The sequence below is a fragment of the Oncorhynchus keta genome, chromosome 31 (assembly GCF_023373465.1).
Source record: "Oncorhynchus keta strain PuntledgeMale-10-30-2019 chromosome 31, Oket_V2, whole genome shotgun sequence".
In the NCBI taxonomy this organism is placed as follows: Eukaryota; Metazoa; Chordata; class Actinopteri; order Salmoniformes; family Salmonidae; genus Oncorhynchus; species Oncorhynchus keta.
The window spans coordinates 5,128,785-5,146,504 of record NC_068451.1 but is presented as its reverse complement, the minus strand read 5'-3'; the positions used below and the strand labels follow the sequence as shown (position 1 = coordinate 5,146,504).

The window sequence follows — 17,720 nt, the reverse complement described above, 5'->3', positions numbered from 1 at the left end:
CTCCCTTCCCCTCCTCTACCTCTCCTCCATCTCTGACACTCAAACATTAACCCTCTCTTGGTTTCATGGTCTTAATCTCCACACAGTTAAAGGGCAGCCTGGCACTGAGGTAATCAGTTAATGGACTCTACGAATCCACACCTATCCCCATTATCTCAACCCCCCACACTTCTCACTCAGTCTCTCTCTCTAGTCACATGCACTTGTTGTTTTATAACCCTTTACACTCGTGGGCATTGGCCTATATGGATAGGGCTAAATTGAGATGTTTCTTCCAGAATAAGTATGAAAACCATATACATAACCATGGTTGCAATAGAAAGGGAACATTGTGTAGATAATGGGGAAATTATTGGACCAAAGGTGAATATGCAACATTTCAACTGACACAAGACTGAATCGAAACACGACACTGAGTTTGTGCATTTGACATTTACTGTACTTTCTGCCGCTTTTGTTGACAACGAAATCAGAAAATGATCTAGATACATTCAGTATTATGAAAAAATGCTCTCCCAGCTGTGCCGTTGGGGAACTAGAGCAAGCACACTTGTGGTTGTTTAGTTTGGAACGCAATCCTGCATCACCTGCCATCACACAATTACTGGTGTTGTTTTTAGGCAATCCAAAAACGGTCCATTATAAATTGCTATCTGGGTCAGGTGAGCGTGATTTGAAAGCTTGTTCTGTTGCCAACCAGTTTTGTACGATCTTCCAGTGTTAGGCTTTCACAAGGCAATTCAGAGAAACAGATCGTCATTTTGGTGCGCATAGAAAGGAGTCATGAGGAGGAGCGCGTGCCACGGCACATTTTCTTAACAATAAACAAACGTAAACTCATTGTGTTCAGAACAACCCAGGGTATGACGCCATGTCATCTTCTATCTGTACATCAAACATAGTGATCATAAACGTTGACACTGTATATGACATGAGTTTTATGATTTGGAAATGTGAAGTGCACGTTTGGTCCCTATGGGTGGTTTGTCTTGCTTGTATGACATCAAAGCTGTATTTCTTATAACCCTCAACGTCTCATCTTTCAGAATACATTGAGTCATCGTAATTTACCGCGTTTCGCTCACTCAGTCAACAAAACATTTGCGAAGGTGGCCCAATTACCAGGTGGGATGGGGCCAACGTCTTGTCGTGCGCGGTGCTCAAATCCAAAACGGTGGTCAGTCAAAACCCATAGCCAGAGCTCTGACGTCGTGGATAGCGTTTCACCGTACAGCCACTGCGTTCTAAATCTGCCATGTTCAACCCCTAAACGGGTATAAGTGTAAAGGGTTAAACAGTTGATCATGCAGGAGGTTTGGAGTTGATCTTTTAACCTTGGACAGGGTTGTGTACGAGAGATTTTGTGGATGTCGGACGTTTAATAGGTCATGGTTTTAACGTGCAATGTATGGCATTGACCCAATAAAGGGGATTTCTCAATTCTCTCTCTCCCACTTATACCTCTTTCCCGACAGAGGGGAGATGCCACTTCGGAAGCACCTCAGCTATGGCCTTTTCATTCCCACTCTCGCCACTCTCTCCGCCATTTTCAATACCTTTTATTCAATTTCTTTTACTTCTCTCCAGCAGATATGTAACAATTATTACACAGCAAACACTAAGGCCTACACTGTAACACAAATGGACTGATTGTCAATGGAGGGGATGGAAAGACGCACAAAAAATACCTTCTTTTACAAATGGTCTCACAGAGAGAGAGGAAAAGAGGTAGCGAAAGAGGTAGCGAGAGAGCGTGGGTAGGGATTGAAAAGCCTGGTGTAAAAATAGACAAGAGTTCATGGTCTTTTGGGAGAGGGGACTGGTGGCTGGACCGGGACGGTCCACCAAGTAGAACGGGGAGGTTAACAGGACTACCCCGTTGTTCAGCGTGGGTGGTTCAGTCTTTAAATCCATCACAGCAGCTCATCACAGCTCGTCCTTTCCCCCTGTCACCCTGCCCCTCCCTCTACTCCTCGATGACTGGCTTCCGCTTCTACCACTCCGAGCAGGGGCAGCGGTTCCCTCTCTTCCCTCCTCTTTTACTTCTCCTCCTTTCGTTACACTCTGTCCATCCACAGCCCACAGGGCCTCGGCCTCCTCCCTCTCCTGCATGAGGCACAGAAGGTACAGTAATGTGAGATAAAGTGAGGTTGAATGGACCTTATTCACACCACGGCCGTGATCAGACAAAATCCAGGCTAGCTGGGTAAGAAGCATGAGTGCTCCTTTCAAATCTAGGGAAAATTGTGCCAGAACTTTCCTCAAGTTCAACCTTAACATTATAGATTATTAATAAACTGACCAACGGTCAAATCGAAGTGCCTATGTTATTTGACTGCCAACCCTAACTGCCGTAGACTTATTGTTCAAAAGCGATATCTAAACAAAAAGTGAATTAGCATAGGGAAAATAGCTTTGAGATGTCAGCGCTAGATGGGGGAAAAATGAAAAAGCAACAATCATTACATTTGCATGTACGTTCTTGTTTGCTTGTCTGCAGCTGATCTTGTTGCTATGTACAGTATGTTGCTATAAACAATAACCTTGCAGTCACTTTTGTAACTTCACCGCTTGTGGTAGAAGTTCACCTTAACCGCTGATCTAGGATCAGCTTCGCCTACCTAACTATTAATACAATATATTTATTTTAAAAAAGTGGTTAGGGGCGACACTAACACTTTAAAAAAAAACTCTATAGTGTTAGCCTGGTCCCCGATCTGTTTGTGCTGTCTTGCCAACTCCTATGGCCATTGTCATGCCAAACGTATCTGATCTGAGCCAGGCTTATATAGAGCAACCAATCCAATAACAGTTCTCACCATATCCCTGTGGTGCTTCTCCTTGGTGAACCAGAGGGCCAGTGCACACCTGCGGCCGGCGGTCACAGCGGTCACACCATGGGGGTTGACAGGACCGGAGGAGAACCCCACCAGTCGACCACAGGTGGGCTTTACCCGGGCCTACAGACAGAGAGAGAAGAAGAGAGAGAGAGAAGAAGAGAGAGAGGAAAAGAGAGAGAGGAAAAGAGAGAGAGGAAAAGAGAGAGGAAAAGAGAGAGAGGAAAAGAGAGAGGAAAAGAGAGAGGAAAAGAGAGAGAGGAAAAGAGAGAGAGAGAGCGAGGAAAAGAGAAAAAGAGAGGAAAAGACAGAGGGTGGAAAAGACAGAGGGTGGAAAAGAGAGAGAGGGGAAAAGAGAGAGAGAGGGGAAAAGAGAGAGAGAGGGGAAAAGAGAGAGAGGAGAGAGGAAAAGAGAGAGAGGGGGGGTCAAAGGTCATATGAAGACCAGCCAGTGTAAAGTGTTCTACTTGAGTTTTCATGTCAAGTCACTTACTGTGACAGTCTTGGCATCCCTGTCTGTGAAGAAGAGCTCCCCACCGTCAAAGTCGTCGTTCAGATAAAGCACAGCGCTGGAATGGAATCAGACATGGTTTTAGTCGGCACTTAACAAGTCTAATCAAAGTTGTCAGTTGCCATCTTTATTGCTTAGTAAACAAACCTAGTGGTACTATATAGCACACTGCCAGAGGCACGTCACATTATTTCCCGCACACCCCCCCTGCCTGAAATCAAGAATCTTAGACCTGGCCCTCGAATGAGGAGACCATCAAACAATGTTAGTATGAAGATGCCATGCCGTTCTGGTTTGAGTTTATTCAGGATGGGAATGTCTGTTCATGATATGTACATACACTCAACTCCGTATGTATGTGGACAGTGAAGCAATGTTTTCAAATGTGGCTTTACACTCCAGCATTTTTGGATTGGTGATCAAATGTTTCATATGAGGCGACAGTACAGAATGTCACCTTTTATTTGAGGGTATTTTCAGGCGTATCTGTTTTTCCGTTTAGAAATAGAAGCATAGTATGTATCCTGTCTCCCCATTTGAAGAAGTCATAAGTATTTGGACATATGGTGCATTCGGGAAGTATTCAGACCCCTCAACTTTTCCCACATTTTATTACGTTACAACCTTATTCTAAAAATCCTTATCAATCTACACACAATATATCATAATAACAAAGCAAAAACAGGTTCATTTTTTTTTTTGCAAATGTATTAAACAAACTGAAATATCACATTTACATACACTACCCTTCTTTAGACTAGTTGAGTATCTGGAGCATCAGCATTTGTGGGTTCGATTACAGGCTCAAAATGGCCAAAAACAAACACTTTCTTCTGAAACTCGTCAGTCTATCCTTGAAATGAAGGCTATTCCATGCGAGAAATTGCCAAGAAACTAAAGATCTCGTACAACACTGTGTATTACCCCCTTCACAAAACAGCGCAAACTGGCTCTAACCAGAATAGAAAGAGGAGTGGGAGGCCCCGGTGCACAACTGAGCAAGAGGACAAGTACAGTAGAGTGTCTAGTTTGAGAAGCAGATGCCTCAAGTCCTCAATTGGCAGCTTCATTAAATAGTACCCGCAAAACACCAGTCTCAACGTCAACAGTGAAGAGGCGACTGCGGGATGCTGGCCTTCTAGGCAGAGTTACAAAGACAAAGCCATATCTCAGACTGGCCAATAAAAAGAAAAGATTAAGATGGGTAAAAGAACACAGACGCTGTTCGGAGGAACTCTGCCTAGAAGGCCAGCATCCCGGAAGTCGCCTCTTCACTGTTGACGTTGAGACTGGTGTTTTGCGGGTACTATTTAATGAAGCTGCCAATTGACGACAAAATACATCAATTGTTTCCATTTGTAAATGGTAAAACATATATGTATGAAAATACCCTCAAATAAAAGTTACATTCTGTACTGTCGCCTCGTATGAAACAGTTGATCTCAAATCCAAACTGCTGGAGTATAGAGACAGATTTACAATTTTAGCTTCACTGTCCAATTACATACACATGGGAGTGTATGTGGTATTATATAGCTCAACTTCCAAGTCTTGTGTGTGTTTAAGTGTAATTACATGTCTGTGCATGCATAGTCTTGCCAGTATGCGTGTGTGTGTTTTTGCGTCCTGACAGCTTGTGCGTGTGTGCGCATGAATGTGTGTGTGTGTGTACCTCAGGTCTCTGTGTGTAAAGGCAGGTGGTTCTCTCCAACACTGTCTGGTCTCAGGTTCCAGTAGACAGTTGTCCACATGAACAGGGTGAGACAGGTCCAGTCTCCCCTCCTGGTCCCCTGGACAGGATACACAAAATGAGGGCCATGTTCATTAGGCACCGATAGATTCTGGGTAACTCCTAAACTTGGGATAGGGTTAATTATCAGGTATCCTATTGCAATATCGAGTGCTTAGGTTCAGAGGGTCGACACCAGAAGTGAATGGTTATCTGTAGGAGGAAGGTATATGGTGTGTACAATTAAGCTTAGAATGTGCTGAGTGCAGGGAAAACGATCACATGTGGCAGGCATTGATAAGGGGAGAGAGCCATGGATTAGCGATGAAGGGGGTCACGGTCAGGTCACGTTAAGGGAGAAAGAAGAGTTTATGGCCCGTATCACTTACGTTTCCTGCCTAGCAATAAAGATACAATGTAGCGAGAAGGAGGAGACTCCACCCAAAGTGGGGTACATATACCACAACTATTGTAAACATGTCTTTGTTTATTGCAGCTGTATTGACCCTCTGGGAAGAATATACTTGGTTTGAGCTTTCAGAGTGTCAGTCGAGTTTTTACTCTGAAAATTTGAACCTAACAGCACCAAGCAGAAGAAAATGGCCTGAAATATAGGAACATCCTGGAGTTGTCCAATAAGAAACACTCATTTTAGTTTTCCGTTGCAAAACATTTTAGACAGTTTTCCATTGCATGCCCTAATGAACACGACCCCGGTAACACAACGGGTGACATAACACAGAGCAGATAAGACACCTGATACAAGTCAGGGGTTAGCTATTGGGTTACACTAGAAATGGGAAAAGCTTTTTTCATTGAGACGCACAAATGTAATACATAATGGAGTCAACAGAACAAGATGGAAATGAACATGAAATATGAAGATGTGGAACCATCATTTCAAGAAATAGAGGGCATTGCTTGAGTGGACCATACCTGTGATGGCGCTGCTGCACACTAGATGTGTGTCGGAGAAATGGAGTCCTGAGGGGCTCCTGAAGTAGGAGTGCAGGAGGGTTCTCACCCTCTCCCCCATCTCATGCAGCAGCTTAGCGTCTGATTGGTTCACCATGCCGTCCTGAGCCAACTGCAGAGCAGAAAAGTGTTTAACTGTTCATTAGCTATGTGGCCATGTGAGACAGAAAGATAAGACAGACAGACAGACGGAGAGATAGATTTCAGCTCCAGATCCATCGTTCTCACCTTGACAGCTCTGAGGACAGTCAGGCCCTCAAACTTCTCATGTGGTGTGTGTGGGGACCGTCGCCCCCGGTAACCATCCCCAGCGGACGCAGCAGTCTGTCAGGGACAACACAGGAAGTCATCATGGAGGATATGAGCTCATAGCCCTTTTTTTTCTGTTATTGCTGAATTCCAAATCCACCCCTGGCTCATATCCCTAAGAACCATAAAGATCATGGCCTAAATGCATAAAGTGTATTATATATATATATATATATATATATATATATATATATATATATATATATATATATTATATTATATATATATATATATATATATATATATATATATATATATATATATATATATATATATATATATATAGTAACAGTCAAAAGTTAACACACCTACTCATTCAAAGGTTTTTCTTAATTTTTAAAAAACTATTTTCTACATTTTACATTTACATTTAAGTCATTTAGCAGACGCTCTTATCCAGAGCGACTTACAAATTGGTGCATTCACCTTATGACATCCAGTGGAACAGTCACTTTATAATAGTGCATCTAAATCTTAAAGGGGGGGGTGAGAAGGATTACTTATCCTATCCTAGGTATTCCTTAAAGAGGTGGGGTTTCAGGTGTCTCCGGAAGGTGGTGATTGACTCCGCTGTCCTGGCGTCGTGAGGGAGTTTGTTCCACCATTGGGGGGCCAGAGCAGCGAACAGTTTTGACTGGGCTGAGCGGGAACTGTACTTCCTCAGTGGTAGGGAGGCGAGCAGGCCAGAGGTGGATGAACGCAGTGCCCTTGTTTGGGTGTAGGGCCTGATCAAAGCCTGGAGGTACTGAGGTGCCGTTCCCCTCACAACTCCGTAGGCAAGCACCATGGTCTTGTAGCGGATGCGAGCTTCAACTGGAAGCCAGTGGAGAGAGCGGAGGAGCGGGGTGACGTGAGAGAACTTGGGAAGGTTGAACACCAGACGGGCTGCGGCGTTCTGGATGAGTTGTAGGGGTTTAATGGCACAGGCAGGGAGCCCAGCCAACAGCGAGTTGCAGTAATCCAGACGGGAGATGACAAGTGCCTGGATTAGGACCTGCGCCGCTTCCTGTGTGAGGCAGGGTCGTACTCTGCGGATGTTGTAGAGCATGAACCTACAGGAACGGGCCACCGCCTTGATGTTAGTTGAGAACGACAGGGTGTTGTCCAGAGGATAAGTTCATTTGAGTTACCAGCCTCAGAAATTGCAGCCCAAATAAATGCTTCACAGAGTTCAAGTAACAGACACATCTCAACATCAACTGTTCAGAAGAGACTGCGTGAATCAGGATTTCATGGTCGAATTGCAATAAACCACTACTAAAGGACACCAATAAGAAGAAGATACTTGCTTGGGCCAAGAAACACGAGCAATGGACATTAGACCGGTGGAAATCTGTCCTTTGGTCTGATGAGTTCAAATTTGAGATTTTTGGTTCCAACGCGTGTCTTTGTGAGACACAAAGTAGGTGAACAGATGATCTCCGCATGTGTGGTTCCCACCATGAAGCATGGAGGAGGAGGTGTGATGGTGTGGGGTTGCTTTGCTTTGCTGGTGACACTGTCAGTGATTTATTCAGAATTCAAAGCACAATTAACCAGCATGGCTACCACAGCATTGTGCAGTGATACGCCATCCCGTCTGGTTTGGGTTTAGTGGGACTATAATTTGTTTTTCAACAGGACAATGACCCAAAACACACCTCCAGGCTGTGTAAGGGCTATTTGACCAAGAAGGAGAATGATGGAGTGCTGCATCAGATGACCATCAGATGGTTTGGGATGAGTTGGACCACAGAGTGATGGAAAAGGGGCCAACAAGTGCTCACCATATGTGGGAACTCCTTCAAGACTTGGAAAAGCATTTCTCTTGAAGCTGGTTGAGAGAATGCCAAGAGTGTGCAAAGCTGTCATCGTCGCAAAGGGTGGCTACTTTGAAGATTCTCAAATATAAAATATATTTTGATTTGTTTAACACTTTTTTGGTTACTACATGATTCCATATGTGTTCTTTCATAGTTTTGATGTCTTCACTATTATTCTACAATGTAGAAAATAGTAAAAATAAAGAAAAACCCTGGAATGAGAAGGTGTGTCCAAACTTTTGACTGTATATATATACTGTATATGGCCCCTGATATGCTCGGTGTGATTTTCACTATATTGCAGGTTTAGTTATTATTTCCAATCCAATGGGAAACACCAAAGGGACAGGGCTCATTCAAATTCCATATCCGTTGAACTTCTCTTCCTGTGTTTGAAGGAGTCTTGTTTCCTGAGCGAATCATATGCAAGCTTACGGTAGCTAGGCGCAGTACTGTATCGCATTCCTTCTGATCTAGAACTCCGTCCTGCATGACGCGATTAGTTCCATTTAAAGAATTGTCGTCCATGCTGATGGTGACACCAAACTGAGGTACGGGACCCCCTGGGCAGGGAACAGAACAGAGGTGTGAGTGAGACACAGGAAGAGGGTCCACACACACACACACACACAAACATTTCAATCAAATAAATGTTTATCAGATTAGTGTTTCCCAATCCTCAGAGACCCGAGCCAATTATGTTTTTTTGTCGTCATTACCAATCTGTCAATGTGTGCTTGTAACATGCCAAACACTAATGTTTATCCTTACCTGCATAGAATCCACTATCATCCATCTCCACCTCTTTCTCTCCCCCCTTCATTTTCTCATTCAGCACTTCCTTTTCTGCTCTGGAAATCAAAAAGGAAATGGCTTTCAACCGCCCAATGGCACTTCAAGGCCCTTTCTCTCCACACACCAGTCCTCTTTTGCAGTAACTTTCTCCTTCACGTTTCCTCTTACCTCCATGTGTCTCTTAGCAATTCAGGAACAACCTCCTCTGGAGTCCAGAGATCCTATATGGGAGGGGGGAAAAAAACAAAAGGAACAAACTGCTGTATCGTTCAGTTTGAAAGTAAATGTGAATGACCATGTCACGTCCTGACCTTAGTTCCTTTTTTGGGTCTCTATTTTAGTTGGTCAGGGCGTGAGTTGGGGTGGGCATTCTATGTTTTGTGTTCTATGTTTTCAGCCTGGTATGGTTCCCAATCAGAGGCAGCTGGCAATTGTTGTCTCTGATTGAAAACCATACTTAAGCAGCCTGTTTTCCCACTATGGGTGTGGGTAGTTATTTTCTGTTTAGTGTGTTGTTTCACTTGACAGGATTGTTTCGTTTCTTTCATTCACTTTGTTATTTTGTTTTGTGTGTTCAGTTCTAATAAATTAACATGGACACTTACCACGCTGCATATTGGTCCGATCCTTCATACTCCTCGTCAGACGAAGAGGAGAAGCGTTACAGAACTACCCACCACAAACGGACCAAGCAGCGTGGTAACCAGGAGCAGAGGGTTCTGGACTCCTGGACTTGGGAGGAGATATTGGACGGCAAGGGACCCTGGGCACAGGCTGGGGAATTTCGCCGCCCCAAGGCAGAGCTGGAGGCAGCAAAAGCTGAGCGGCGGCGGTATGAGGTAAGGCAGCGCAACAGGCACGAGGGGCAGCCCCAAAAATGTTTTTTGGGGGGAGGCACACGGGGAGATTGGCAAAGTCGGGTAGGAGACCTGAGCCAACTCCCCGTGCTTACCGTGGCGAGAGAGCGACCGGGCAGGCACCGTGTTATGCAGTGAAGAGCAAGGTGTCCCCAGTGCGTATGCATAGCCTAGTGCACTACATCGCAGCCCCCCGCAAGTGCCATGCGAGAGTGGGCATTCAGCCATGGCGTGTTGTGCCAGCCCAGCGTGTTTGGTTTCCGGTACGCCGTTTCGGCCCAGGGTATCCTGCGCCGGCGCTGCGTGCTGTGTCTCCTGGGCGCTGGGAGGGTGCAGTTCGCCCTATGCCTGCGCTCCGCCCGTGCCGTGCGAATATGGGCATTGAGCCAAAGGGAGAGGTGCGAGTGGTATGCACCAGATCTCCAGTGCTCACCCACAGCCCGGTTCAACCTGTGCCTGCACTCTGGAGGGTCTGGGCTAAAGTGGTCATCCAGCCTGGAGGAGTGGTGCCAAGGCTGCGCACCAGAGCTCCGCCACAGCCCGGTCCATCCGGTGCCTCCTCCACGCACCAAGCCTCCTGTAATTCTCCCCAGCCTGGTGGGTCCTGTGGCAGCCCCACGCACCAGGCTGTCTCTCCGTCTCCTCCCTCCAGGTTCTCCCGCCTGTCCGGCGCTTCCAGAGCCGTCCGTCAGTCAGGAGCTGCCGGGGCCGCCCTTCACTCCGGCGCTGCTGGGTCTCCCGCTTGTCCGGCGCTGCCGGAGTCTCCCGTCTATTCGGGGCCCGCTGCAAGGGACCCCAGTCCGAGGTCGGTGTCGAGGGTCGCCGCTCCAATGGCACCACTTAGGTGGGCCAAGACTATGGTGGAGTGGCAGAGCCGCCACCGCGGACAGATGCCCACCCAGACCCTCCCCTATGGGTTTAGGTTTTGCGGCCGGAGTCCGCACCTTTAGGGGGGTACTGTCACGTCCTGACCTTAGTTCCTTTTTTAGGTCTCTATTTTAGTTTGGTCAGGGCGTGAGTTGGTGTGGGCATTCTATGTTTTGTGTTCTATGTTTTCAGCCTGGTATGGTTCCCAATCAGAGGCAGCTGGCAATTGTTGTCTCTGATTGAAAACCATACTTAAGCAGCCTGTTTTCCCACTATGGGTGTGGGTAGTTATTTTCTGTTTAGTGTGTTGTTTCACTTGACAGGACTGTTTCGTTTCTTTCATTCACTTTGTTATTTTGTTTTGTGTGTTCAGTTGTAATAAATTAACATGGACACTTACCACGCTGCACATTGGTCCGATCCTTCCTACTCCTCCTCAGACAAAGAGGAGAAGCGTTACAGACCGAATCAGAGCCATATATAGCTTAGATATACAGTAGCTACTTTATGGCTCTGGGCCAAACCAGATCCAGTGATAATCAATAAACAACTTTATCATACCGGGTCGGTGAAATTGAAGTTGAGGTTTTCCATTCCGAAGTAGAGTAGCTTTTTCTCCTGCAGTGAGCGGCTCACATATCTGGCTATCTCCTGAGAATATAAAGACAGAGACAGAGGCTTAGACACACCTTAGAGGCTGCTCTGTGTACATAGACATGGAATCACTTGTCACTTGAATAATGTTTACATACTGTTTTACTCATTTCATATGTACAGTGCCTTGCGAAAGTATTCGGCCCCCTTGAACTTTGCGACCTTTTGCCACTTTTTTTTGGCTTCAAACATAAAGATATAAAACTGTATTTTTTTGTGAAGAATCAACAACAAGTGGGACACAATCATGAAGTGGAACGACATTTATTGGATATTTCAAACTTTTTTAACAAATCAAAACCTGAAAAATTGGGCGTGCAAAATTATTCAACCCCTTTACTTTCAGTGCAGCAAACTCTCTCCAGAAGTTCAGTGAGGATCTCTGAATGATCCAATGTTGACCTAAATGACTAATGATAAATACAATCCAACTGTGTGTAATCAAGTCTCCGTATAAATGCACCTGCACTGTGATAGTCTCAGAGGTCCGTTAAAAGCGCAGAGAGCATCATGAAGAACAAGGAACACACCAGGCAGGTCCGAAATACTGTTGTGAAGAAGTTTAAAGCCGGATTTGGATACAAAAAGATTTCCCAAGCTTTAAACATCCCAAGGAGCACTGTGCAAGCGATAATATTGAAATGGAAGGAGTATCAGACCACTGCAAATCTACCAAGACCTGGCCGTCCCTCTAAACTTTCAGCTCATACAAGGAGAAGACTGATCAGAGATGCAGCTAAGAGGCCCATGATCACTCTGGATGAACTGCAGAGATCTACAGCTGAGGTGGGAGACTCTGTCCATAGGACAAGAATCAGTCGTATATTGCACAAATCTGGCCTTTATGGAAGAGTGGCAAGAAGAAAGCCATTTCTTAAAGATATCCATAAAAAGTGTCGTTTAAAGTTTGCCACAAGCCACCTGGGAGACACACGAAAAATGTGGAAGAAGGTGCTCTGGTCAGATGAAACCAAAATTGAACTTTTTGGCAACAATGCAAAATAGTTATGTTTGGCGTAAAAGCAACACAGCTCATCACCCTGAACACACCATCCCCACTGTCAAACATGGTGGTGGCAGCATCATGGTTTGGGCCTGCTTTTATTCAGCAGTTGGATGGAGCCAAATACAGGACCATTCTGGAAGAAAACCTGATGGAGTCTGCAAAAGACCTGAGACTGGGACGGAGATTTGTCTTCCAACAAGACAATGATCCAAAACATAAAGCAAAATCTACAATGGAATGGTTCAAAAATAAACATATCCAGGTGTTAGAATGGCCAAGCCAAAGTCCAGACCTGAATCCAATCGAGAATCTGTGGAAAGAACTGAAAACTGCTGTTCACAAATGCTCTCCATCCAACCTCACTGAGCTCGAGCTGTTTTGCAAGGAGGAATGGGAAAAAATGTCAGTCTCTCGATGTGCAACACTGATAGAGACATACCCCAAGCGACTTACAGCTGTTATTGCAGCAAAAGGTGGCGCTACAAAGTATTAACTTAAGGGGGCTGAATAATTTTGCACGCCCAATTTTTCAGTTTTTGATTTGTTAAAAAAGTTTGAAATATCCAATAAATGTCGTTCCACTTCATGATTGTGTCCCACTTGTTGTTGATTCTTCACCAAAAAATACAGTTTTATATCTTTATGTTTGAAGCCAAAAAAAAGTGGCAAAAGGTCGCAAAGTTCAAGGGGGCCGAATACTTTCGCAAGGCACTGTATATACTCTATTCTACTGTATTCTATTCTACTGGATTCTAGTCAATGCCACTCCAACATTGCTCGTCCTAATATTTATATATTTCTTAATTCTATTATTTTACTTTTAGATTTGTGTGTATTGTTAGATACTGCTGCACTGTTGGAGCTAGGAACTAAAGCATGTATGCGACCAATATATATATATATATATTTTTTAAATTAAAAGAGTGATGCCTACGGAGAACACCAATATACTGGTCTTGACAGTAGAGTAAGATACAATAATGTAACTATCAAATTTGAGGAGTGTTGTTTCTAAAATGAAACCTCCCTAGTGGGCCAGGCTAGGGGTCGTTGATTTGAGGCTGAGCACCAGTCGTACCTGGGAGGGCTTTGTGCCGTGTGCCTCAGTGTCGCCTCCCAGTGTCTCTGTGTAGAGCTTCAGGTTACTGAGGGAGTCTTTGTCTGAGGGGTAGAACAGGAGGAGAGACCGCAGAGAACGCACCGCTCCTCCTAGATCGCCCGCTGCGGGAAATAGGTGAGAGAGAGGGAGATGGGATTTAGTTGTTCACTAGATATGTCAACTCCTGTATCAAGCACCAGAGCCCATTTAAAAAATACATTTATTTCAGGTGCCATATCCTGGCCAGTATCATCAGCTGCAGTAGAAGCAGAGTTACCATCATAATTGTCATTAGCGTCATCGTGTGGTCATTACTGTAACTTCAGATATGACCGTTCCCCTGTCTAACCTTTGAACTGTGCACTGTGTAGATGCTCCAGCTGTGTGGGTAGGAGGTCCTCCTGGGCTGAAATCCTTCCGGGTCGCGTCGCCACCTGGGTCACACAGGCCTGCTGGCAGGACAGGAGGGAGAGGGAGAGTGCTGGAGGACGGGAGATAAAAGTAGAGAATAGCATAAGAATAAAATAGTAGGACTACACGTAAAACTAATTACAGGCTTCCAGATTGGCGTAGTGGTCTAAGGCGCTGCATCGCAGTGCTAGCTGTGCCTCTAGAGATTCTGGGTTCGAGTCCAGGCTCTGTCGCAGCCGGCCGCGACCGGGAGACCCACGGGGCGACGCACAATTGGCCCAGCGTCGTCCGGGTTAAGGGAGGGTTTGGCCAGCAAAGATGTCCTTGTCCCATCGCGCACTAGCGACTCCTGTGGCGGGCCGGGCGCAGTGCACGCTGACGGTAGCCAGGTATATGGTGTGGTGCGGCTGGTTTCGGGGGTTAAGTGGGAATTGTGTCAAGAATCAGTGCGGCTTGGTTGGGTTGTGTTTGGGAGGACGCACGGCTCTCGACCTTCGTCTCTCCCGAGTCCGTACGGGAGTTGCAGCAATGAGACAGGACTGTAACTACCAATCGGATACCACGAAATTGGGAAGAAAAAGCGGTAAAAAAATCTATTTTAATTAAAAAATAAGAATTACAATCTTTGCTTTGTTTTGGACCAACCCAAATATGCACTGCGTGACATTATACTGTTTACAGTCAGCTGTCTTGGTAACACTCCCCCTGTAATAAGGCCTTTATAACACCAGATAACACTTTTACCTTATAGACATTTTCAGCCTACTAGAGGTTCAGCCTACTAGCAATGAACGAGTTATAGCCCTGCATAGACAACCAGATTCATGAACACAAACATGTTTTTCCTGTGACCTGTGTGGTCCAGTGGTTAGTGTCCCGTGTACAGCCCAGCTTCCAATCTCAGCATGGGTTCAAATCCGACCCATGCCCTTCTGACTCACAATCTCTCCAACTTTTCAGTCCTCTTCACTGTCCTATCTCAATAAGGATATATAAAACCCATAAAAATATCAATTTTTAAACAAACAAACATGTTTTTCTCACCTGCAGCCTTCTCAAACACCCCGCCCATTCCATCCTCTCCTCTGTTCTCAGGGAGCCGCTGTGAGGCGACCTCACACTGCGCCCTGCACTCATCAGTCTGTCTCAGTGTCTCGTTCACACACTCCCTCCATTTCTCCACGGCGTGCGTCCAATCAGAGGAGGCCTCAGAGGTGAGGGCGGAGTCATACAGGACCTGTGGTTAATAGAGGGATGGAGGTTATGGGTAAAGAGGAGGAAGGAATGTTAACTGGAAAGGTCGGCTATAATTGGTAAACATCAAGAACAGAGTGCGACGGAGAGGAGTCGTCGATGGCCTATACTCCCAATGGGCATAGTACGTACGGAAAGCACAAAGACTTGCTGGAGACAAACAAAACAGAGCAGTGAAATGAACTGCATTTTTTTGTTCCTGTTTAGGCTTCAGTGATATCAGAAGTCCAGTAATGTTCACATGATGTGTTCTCATTTATAGTACACTCCATTAGTAACATGTTATCAGGAATGCGGGTGGGTGCATGCAGAGGTTACTGTGTAAGGTTACTCAGACGTTACTGAGCCCAAAGGGCTTTTACGATTGGTTACGTACCTAAGGTGAAACACAGAGAGGAATTTGAACCCTCAGGCCACATGTGGGAATCTTCAAAGCATATTTCTTACAACGAGGTTCATGAATACTTATTTATGCATCCAATCTAGCATTTACAGTATTTGACCATTTCTCAGACACACACAACCCTCCCCCTCCCACTCTTTTTAAAATGTTTATTACCCAGTGTTTCTCTGTCTCCATCTCTCTATCCTGGAATGCGTCCTCTGTTACTCCCTCCATCCGTCTATACTTCTCAATGTTGTTCCTCATCTCCAGGTGGCTGGGGTTGGCCACGAAGAATGTGTGGGCTGCTGACGCCGCCTTTTGCACTTTCCCTAGCTGAGGGAGAAGAGAAGGGAGGAGAGGAAAAGTTGATAGAGATAGAGAATGAGGTTAAAGGCGAAGAGAAGGAGGAAGAGCAGAGGAGAGGAGGGGAAAGAGAGCGAGAACGAGGTAGAAGAGGGGAAAGAGGGGAGGAGGAAAAAGGAGGATGAGGTAGAACGATGAACAAGAAAAGTTAAGTACAGATGACCTGGAGTGCATGAAGACCACAGCTGTAGTTGTAGGGTATCGTTGCTACAGTATGTAGTAAAGTGAGCTAGCACAGTATGTCATATAGGCTTTATACCAGAGTAACTAACTACCAGTAGAGTAACTAACTACCAGTAGAGTAACTAACTACCAGTGGAATAACCAATGTTATCGCTTTAGCATGCAATGATGCAGCACTTAGCACTTCAGATCCACAATTCAACTGTTAGCCACGCATATGCACAGGGTCATAATGAAACAGCAGGTGAATATACTAATAGTTACATTCCAGTAGATGACCTGGAGGAAGTTATAGGGGTTCCGGGTGCTAAACTCGTACTCGATGTCGGCAGACACAGGAAGCTGTCCTGCAGGAGTGACAGCCCGTCCCAAACAGAACCGCACACACTCAGCCCGCCGCTGGACCCAGTCCACTGCCCATAGGTCCCACACATTTCCTTTCTCGGTGTCTGAGGACACACACACACATAGATGCAACATTACTGGAATGTACCATACCAGGACTGTCTTGCACTCATGACCATAGATAGATAGGGTCATCACTGACTCCCGGGAGATATATAGGCCCGAATGCAAGCTTATAATTGTATATATTTAATGCATGCACACAGCACACACGTGGAGACAGAAAGACATATCACACACAACCTATGAATCGACCACATATACAACACAGTAAACACAAACACACCCAGTTTTGGGAGCCTGTCATGTCCCGCTGGCAGACATTCTTCGTGGCACTGCCGTCGTGTCCGAAACAGAGCCTCCCGGGTCGTCATCGACTTTTCGAGCAGCTCCGCAGCTTTCTCCCACTCCTCGCTAAAGTATGCACGTACCCCGGTATAATACAAAACATCGTAAGAGGGTATGAGTCCGGACGCAGATCCTGCAGAAGCCCCGATGCCTGCAACAGGAGAGGTGAAATCGAAGAATGAGAAAATATAGTGAATAAAAGGGATGTGCAGCGCCACGTAGACAGAGTTGTGATTTGCGAAACGCGCCATAGCATGCAGTAGTTATTTTGGAGAAAGAGAGGGGGAGGAACAGGGCCAGACAGAGTAAAGTGGGGAAAGGCAGGAAAGACGTGCTAGGTAGTGATGAGGGGAGGAGGAGAAGGAGTGGGATGGGTGAAGAAAAAGAGAGGCAGTACACTTTAAAGTAGATTTATTGACACAGTAAATAACAGTGTTTGGAAGCACTAAAATAATGCTAAAATAATATTATAGTCTAGCTTAGTGTACATGCTTACAGTCACACACTCATTCATAACACTGTATAGGCTACACACACACAAACAAACATTGTTTCCAGTCTTCATAGTCTCCTATTTTTTCATAGCAGAATTTCTTCAATCATACTATTTAGGCTATATAGGCCAAACATCAATCCTGGCAGGTCTGAACATGCAACATGTAACATTTTTACCCTGTTTGACTACAAAGTAATTTGTTCATCAGTATTAAAGGTGGCAGCTGATATGACACATCCAACCCTGTATATTTTCCCATAGTCTATTAATTACAATGAATAGACAATTTCATTGCCATATCTGGGGTTTGTGTGACGTTCTCTTTCCACCCACGCGGTGGCAGTAGTTCATTTGTTGCGTTAAAACCCTGACATATTCGCCTTCTCATCGTCGAGGTGGCGAGCCTTTAAACATGACCGTAATTACTGAAAAGG

At 45.3% G+C, this 17,720-nt stretch overlaps 1 protein-coding gene across 2 annotated transcripts; it reads right to left on the bottom strand.

Annotated features, from left to right (window-relative positions):
- Positions 1-1,543: 1,543 nt before the first annotated feature.
- LOC118364243 (prolyl 3-hydroxylase 3-like) lies at positions 1,544-17,639 on the bottom strand. 2 transcript variants are annotated; one of them, XM_052489356.1, is made up of 16 exons: positions 16,729-17,639; positions 16,317-16,486; positions 15,666-15,824; positions 14,897-15,089; positions 13,791-13,922; positions 13,421-13,563; positions 11,244-11,333; positions 9,127-9,179; positions 8,935-9,014; positions 8,599-8,726; positions 6,281-6,376; positions 6,014-6,164; positions 5,021-5,138; positions 3,331-3,406; positions 2,820-2,960; positions 1,544-2,106 (listed from the first exon to the last, which is right to left on the bottom strand). In XM_052489356.1, the coding sequence occupies exons 1-16, from the start codon at positions 17,039-17,041 to the stop codon at positions 1,927-1,929; spliced, it is 2,223 nt and encodes a 740-aa protein (XP_052345316.1). In that variant the 5' UTR covers positions 17,042-17,639; the 3' UTR covers positions 1,544-1,926. The 2 variants fall into 2 exon arrangements, with proteins under 2 accessions (XP_052345316.1, XP_052345315.1); XM_052489355.1 differs by having other exon boundaries at positions 16,302-16,486; positions 16,729-17,636.
- Between the last annotated feature and the right edge of the window lie 81 nt (positions 17,640-17,720).

Excerpts from the sequence above, each read along its gene's own strand:
- LOC118364243 (XM_052489355.1), bottom strand. The coding sequence starts at position 17,041 with ATGGCGCGTTTCGCAAATCACAACTCTGTCTACGTGGCGCTGCACATC. Across the intron at positions 16,487-16,728 it reads TGACAGGCTCCCAAAACTGG|ACACCGAGAAAGGAAATGTG; the intron begins GTGTGTTTGTGT and ends GTGTGTCCTCAG. Across the intron at positions 15,090-15,665 it reads TGGAGACAGAGAAACACTGG|GTCCTGTATGACTCCGCCCT; the intron begins GTAATAAACATT and ends TATTAACCACAG.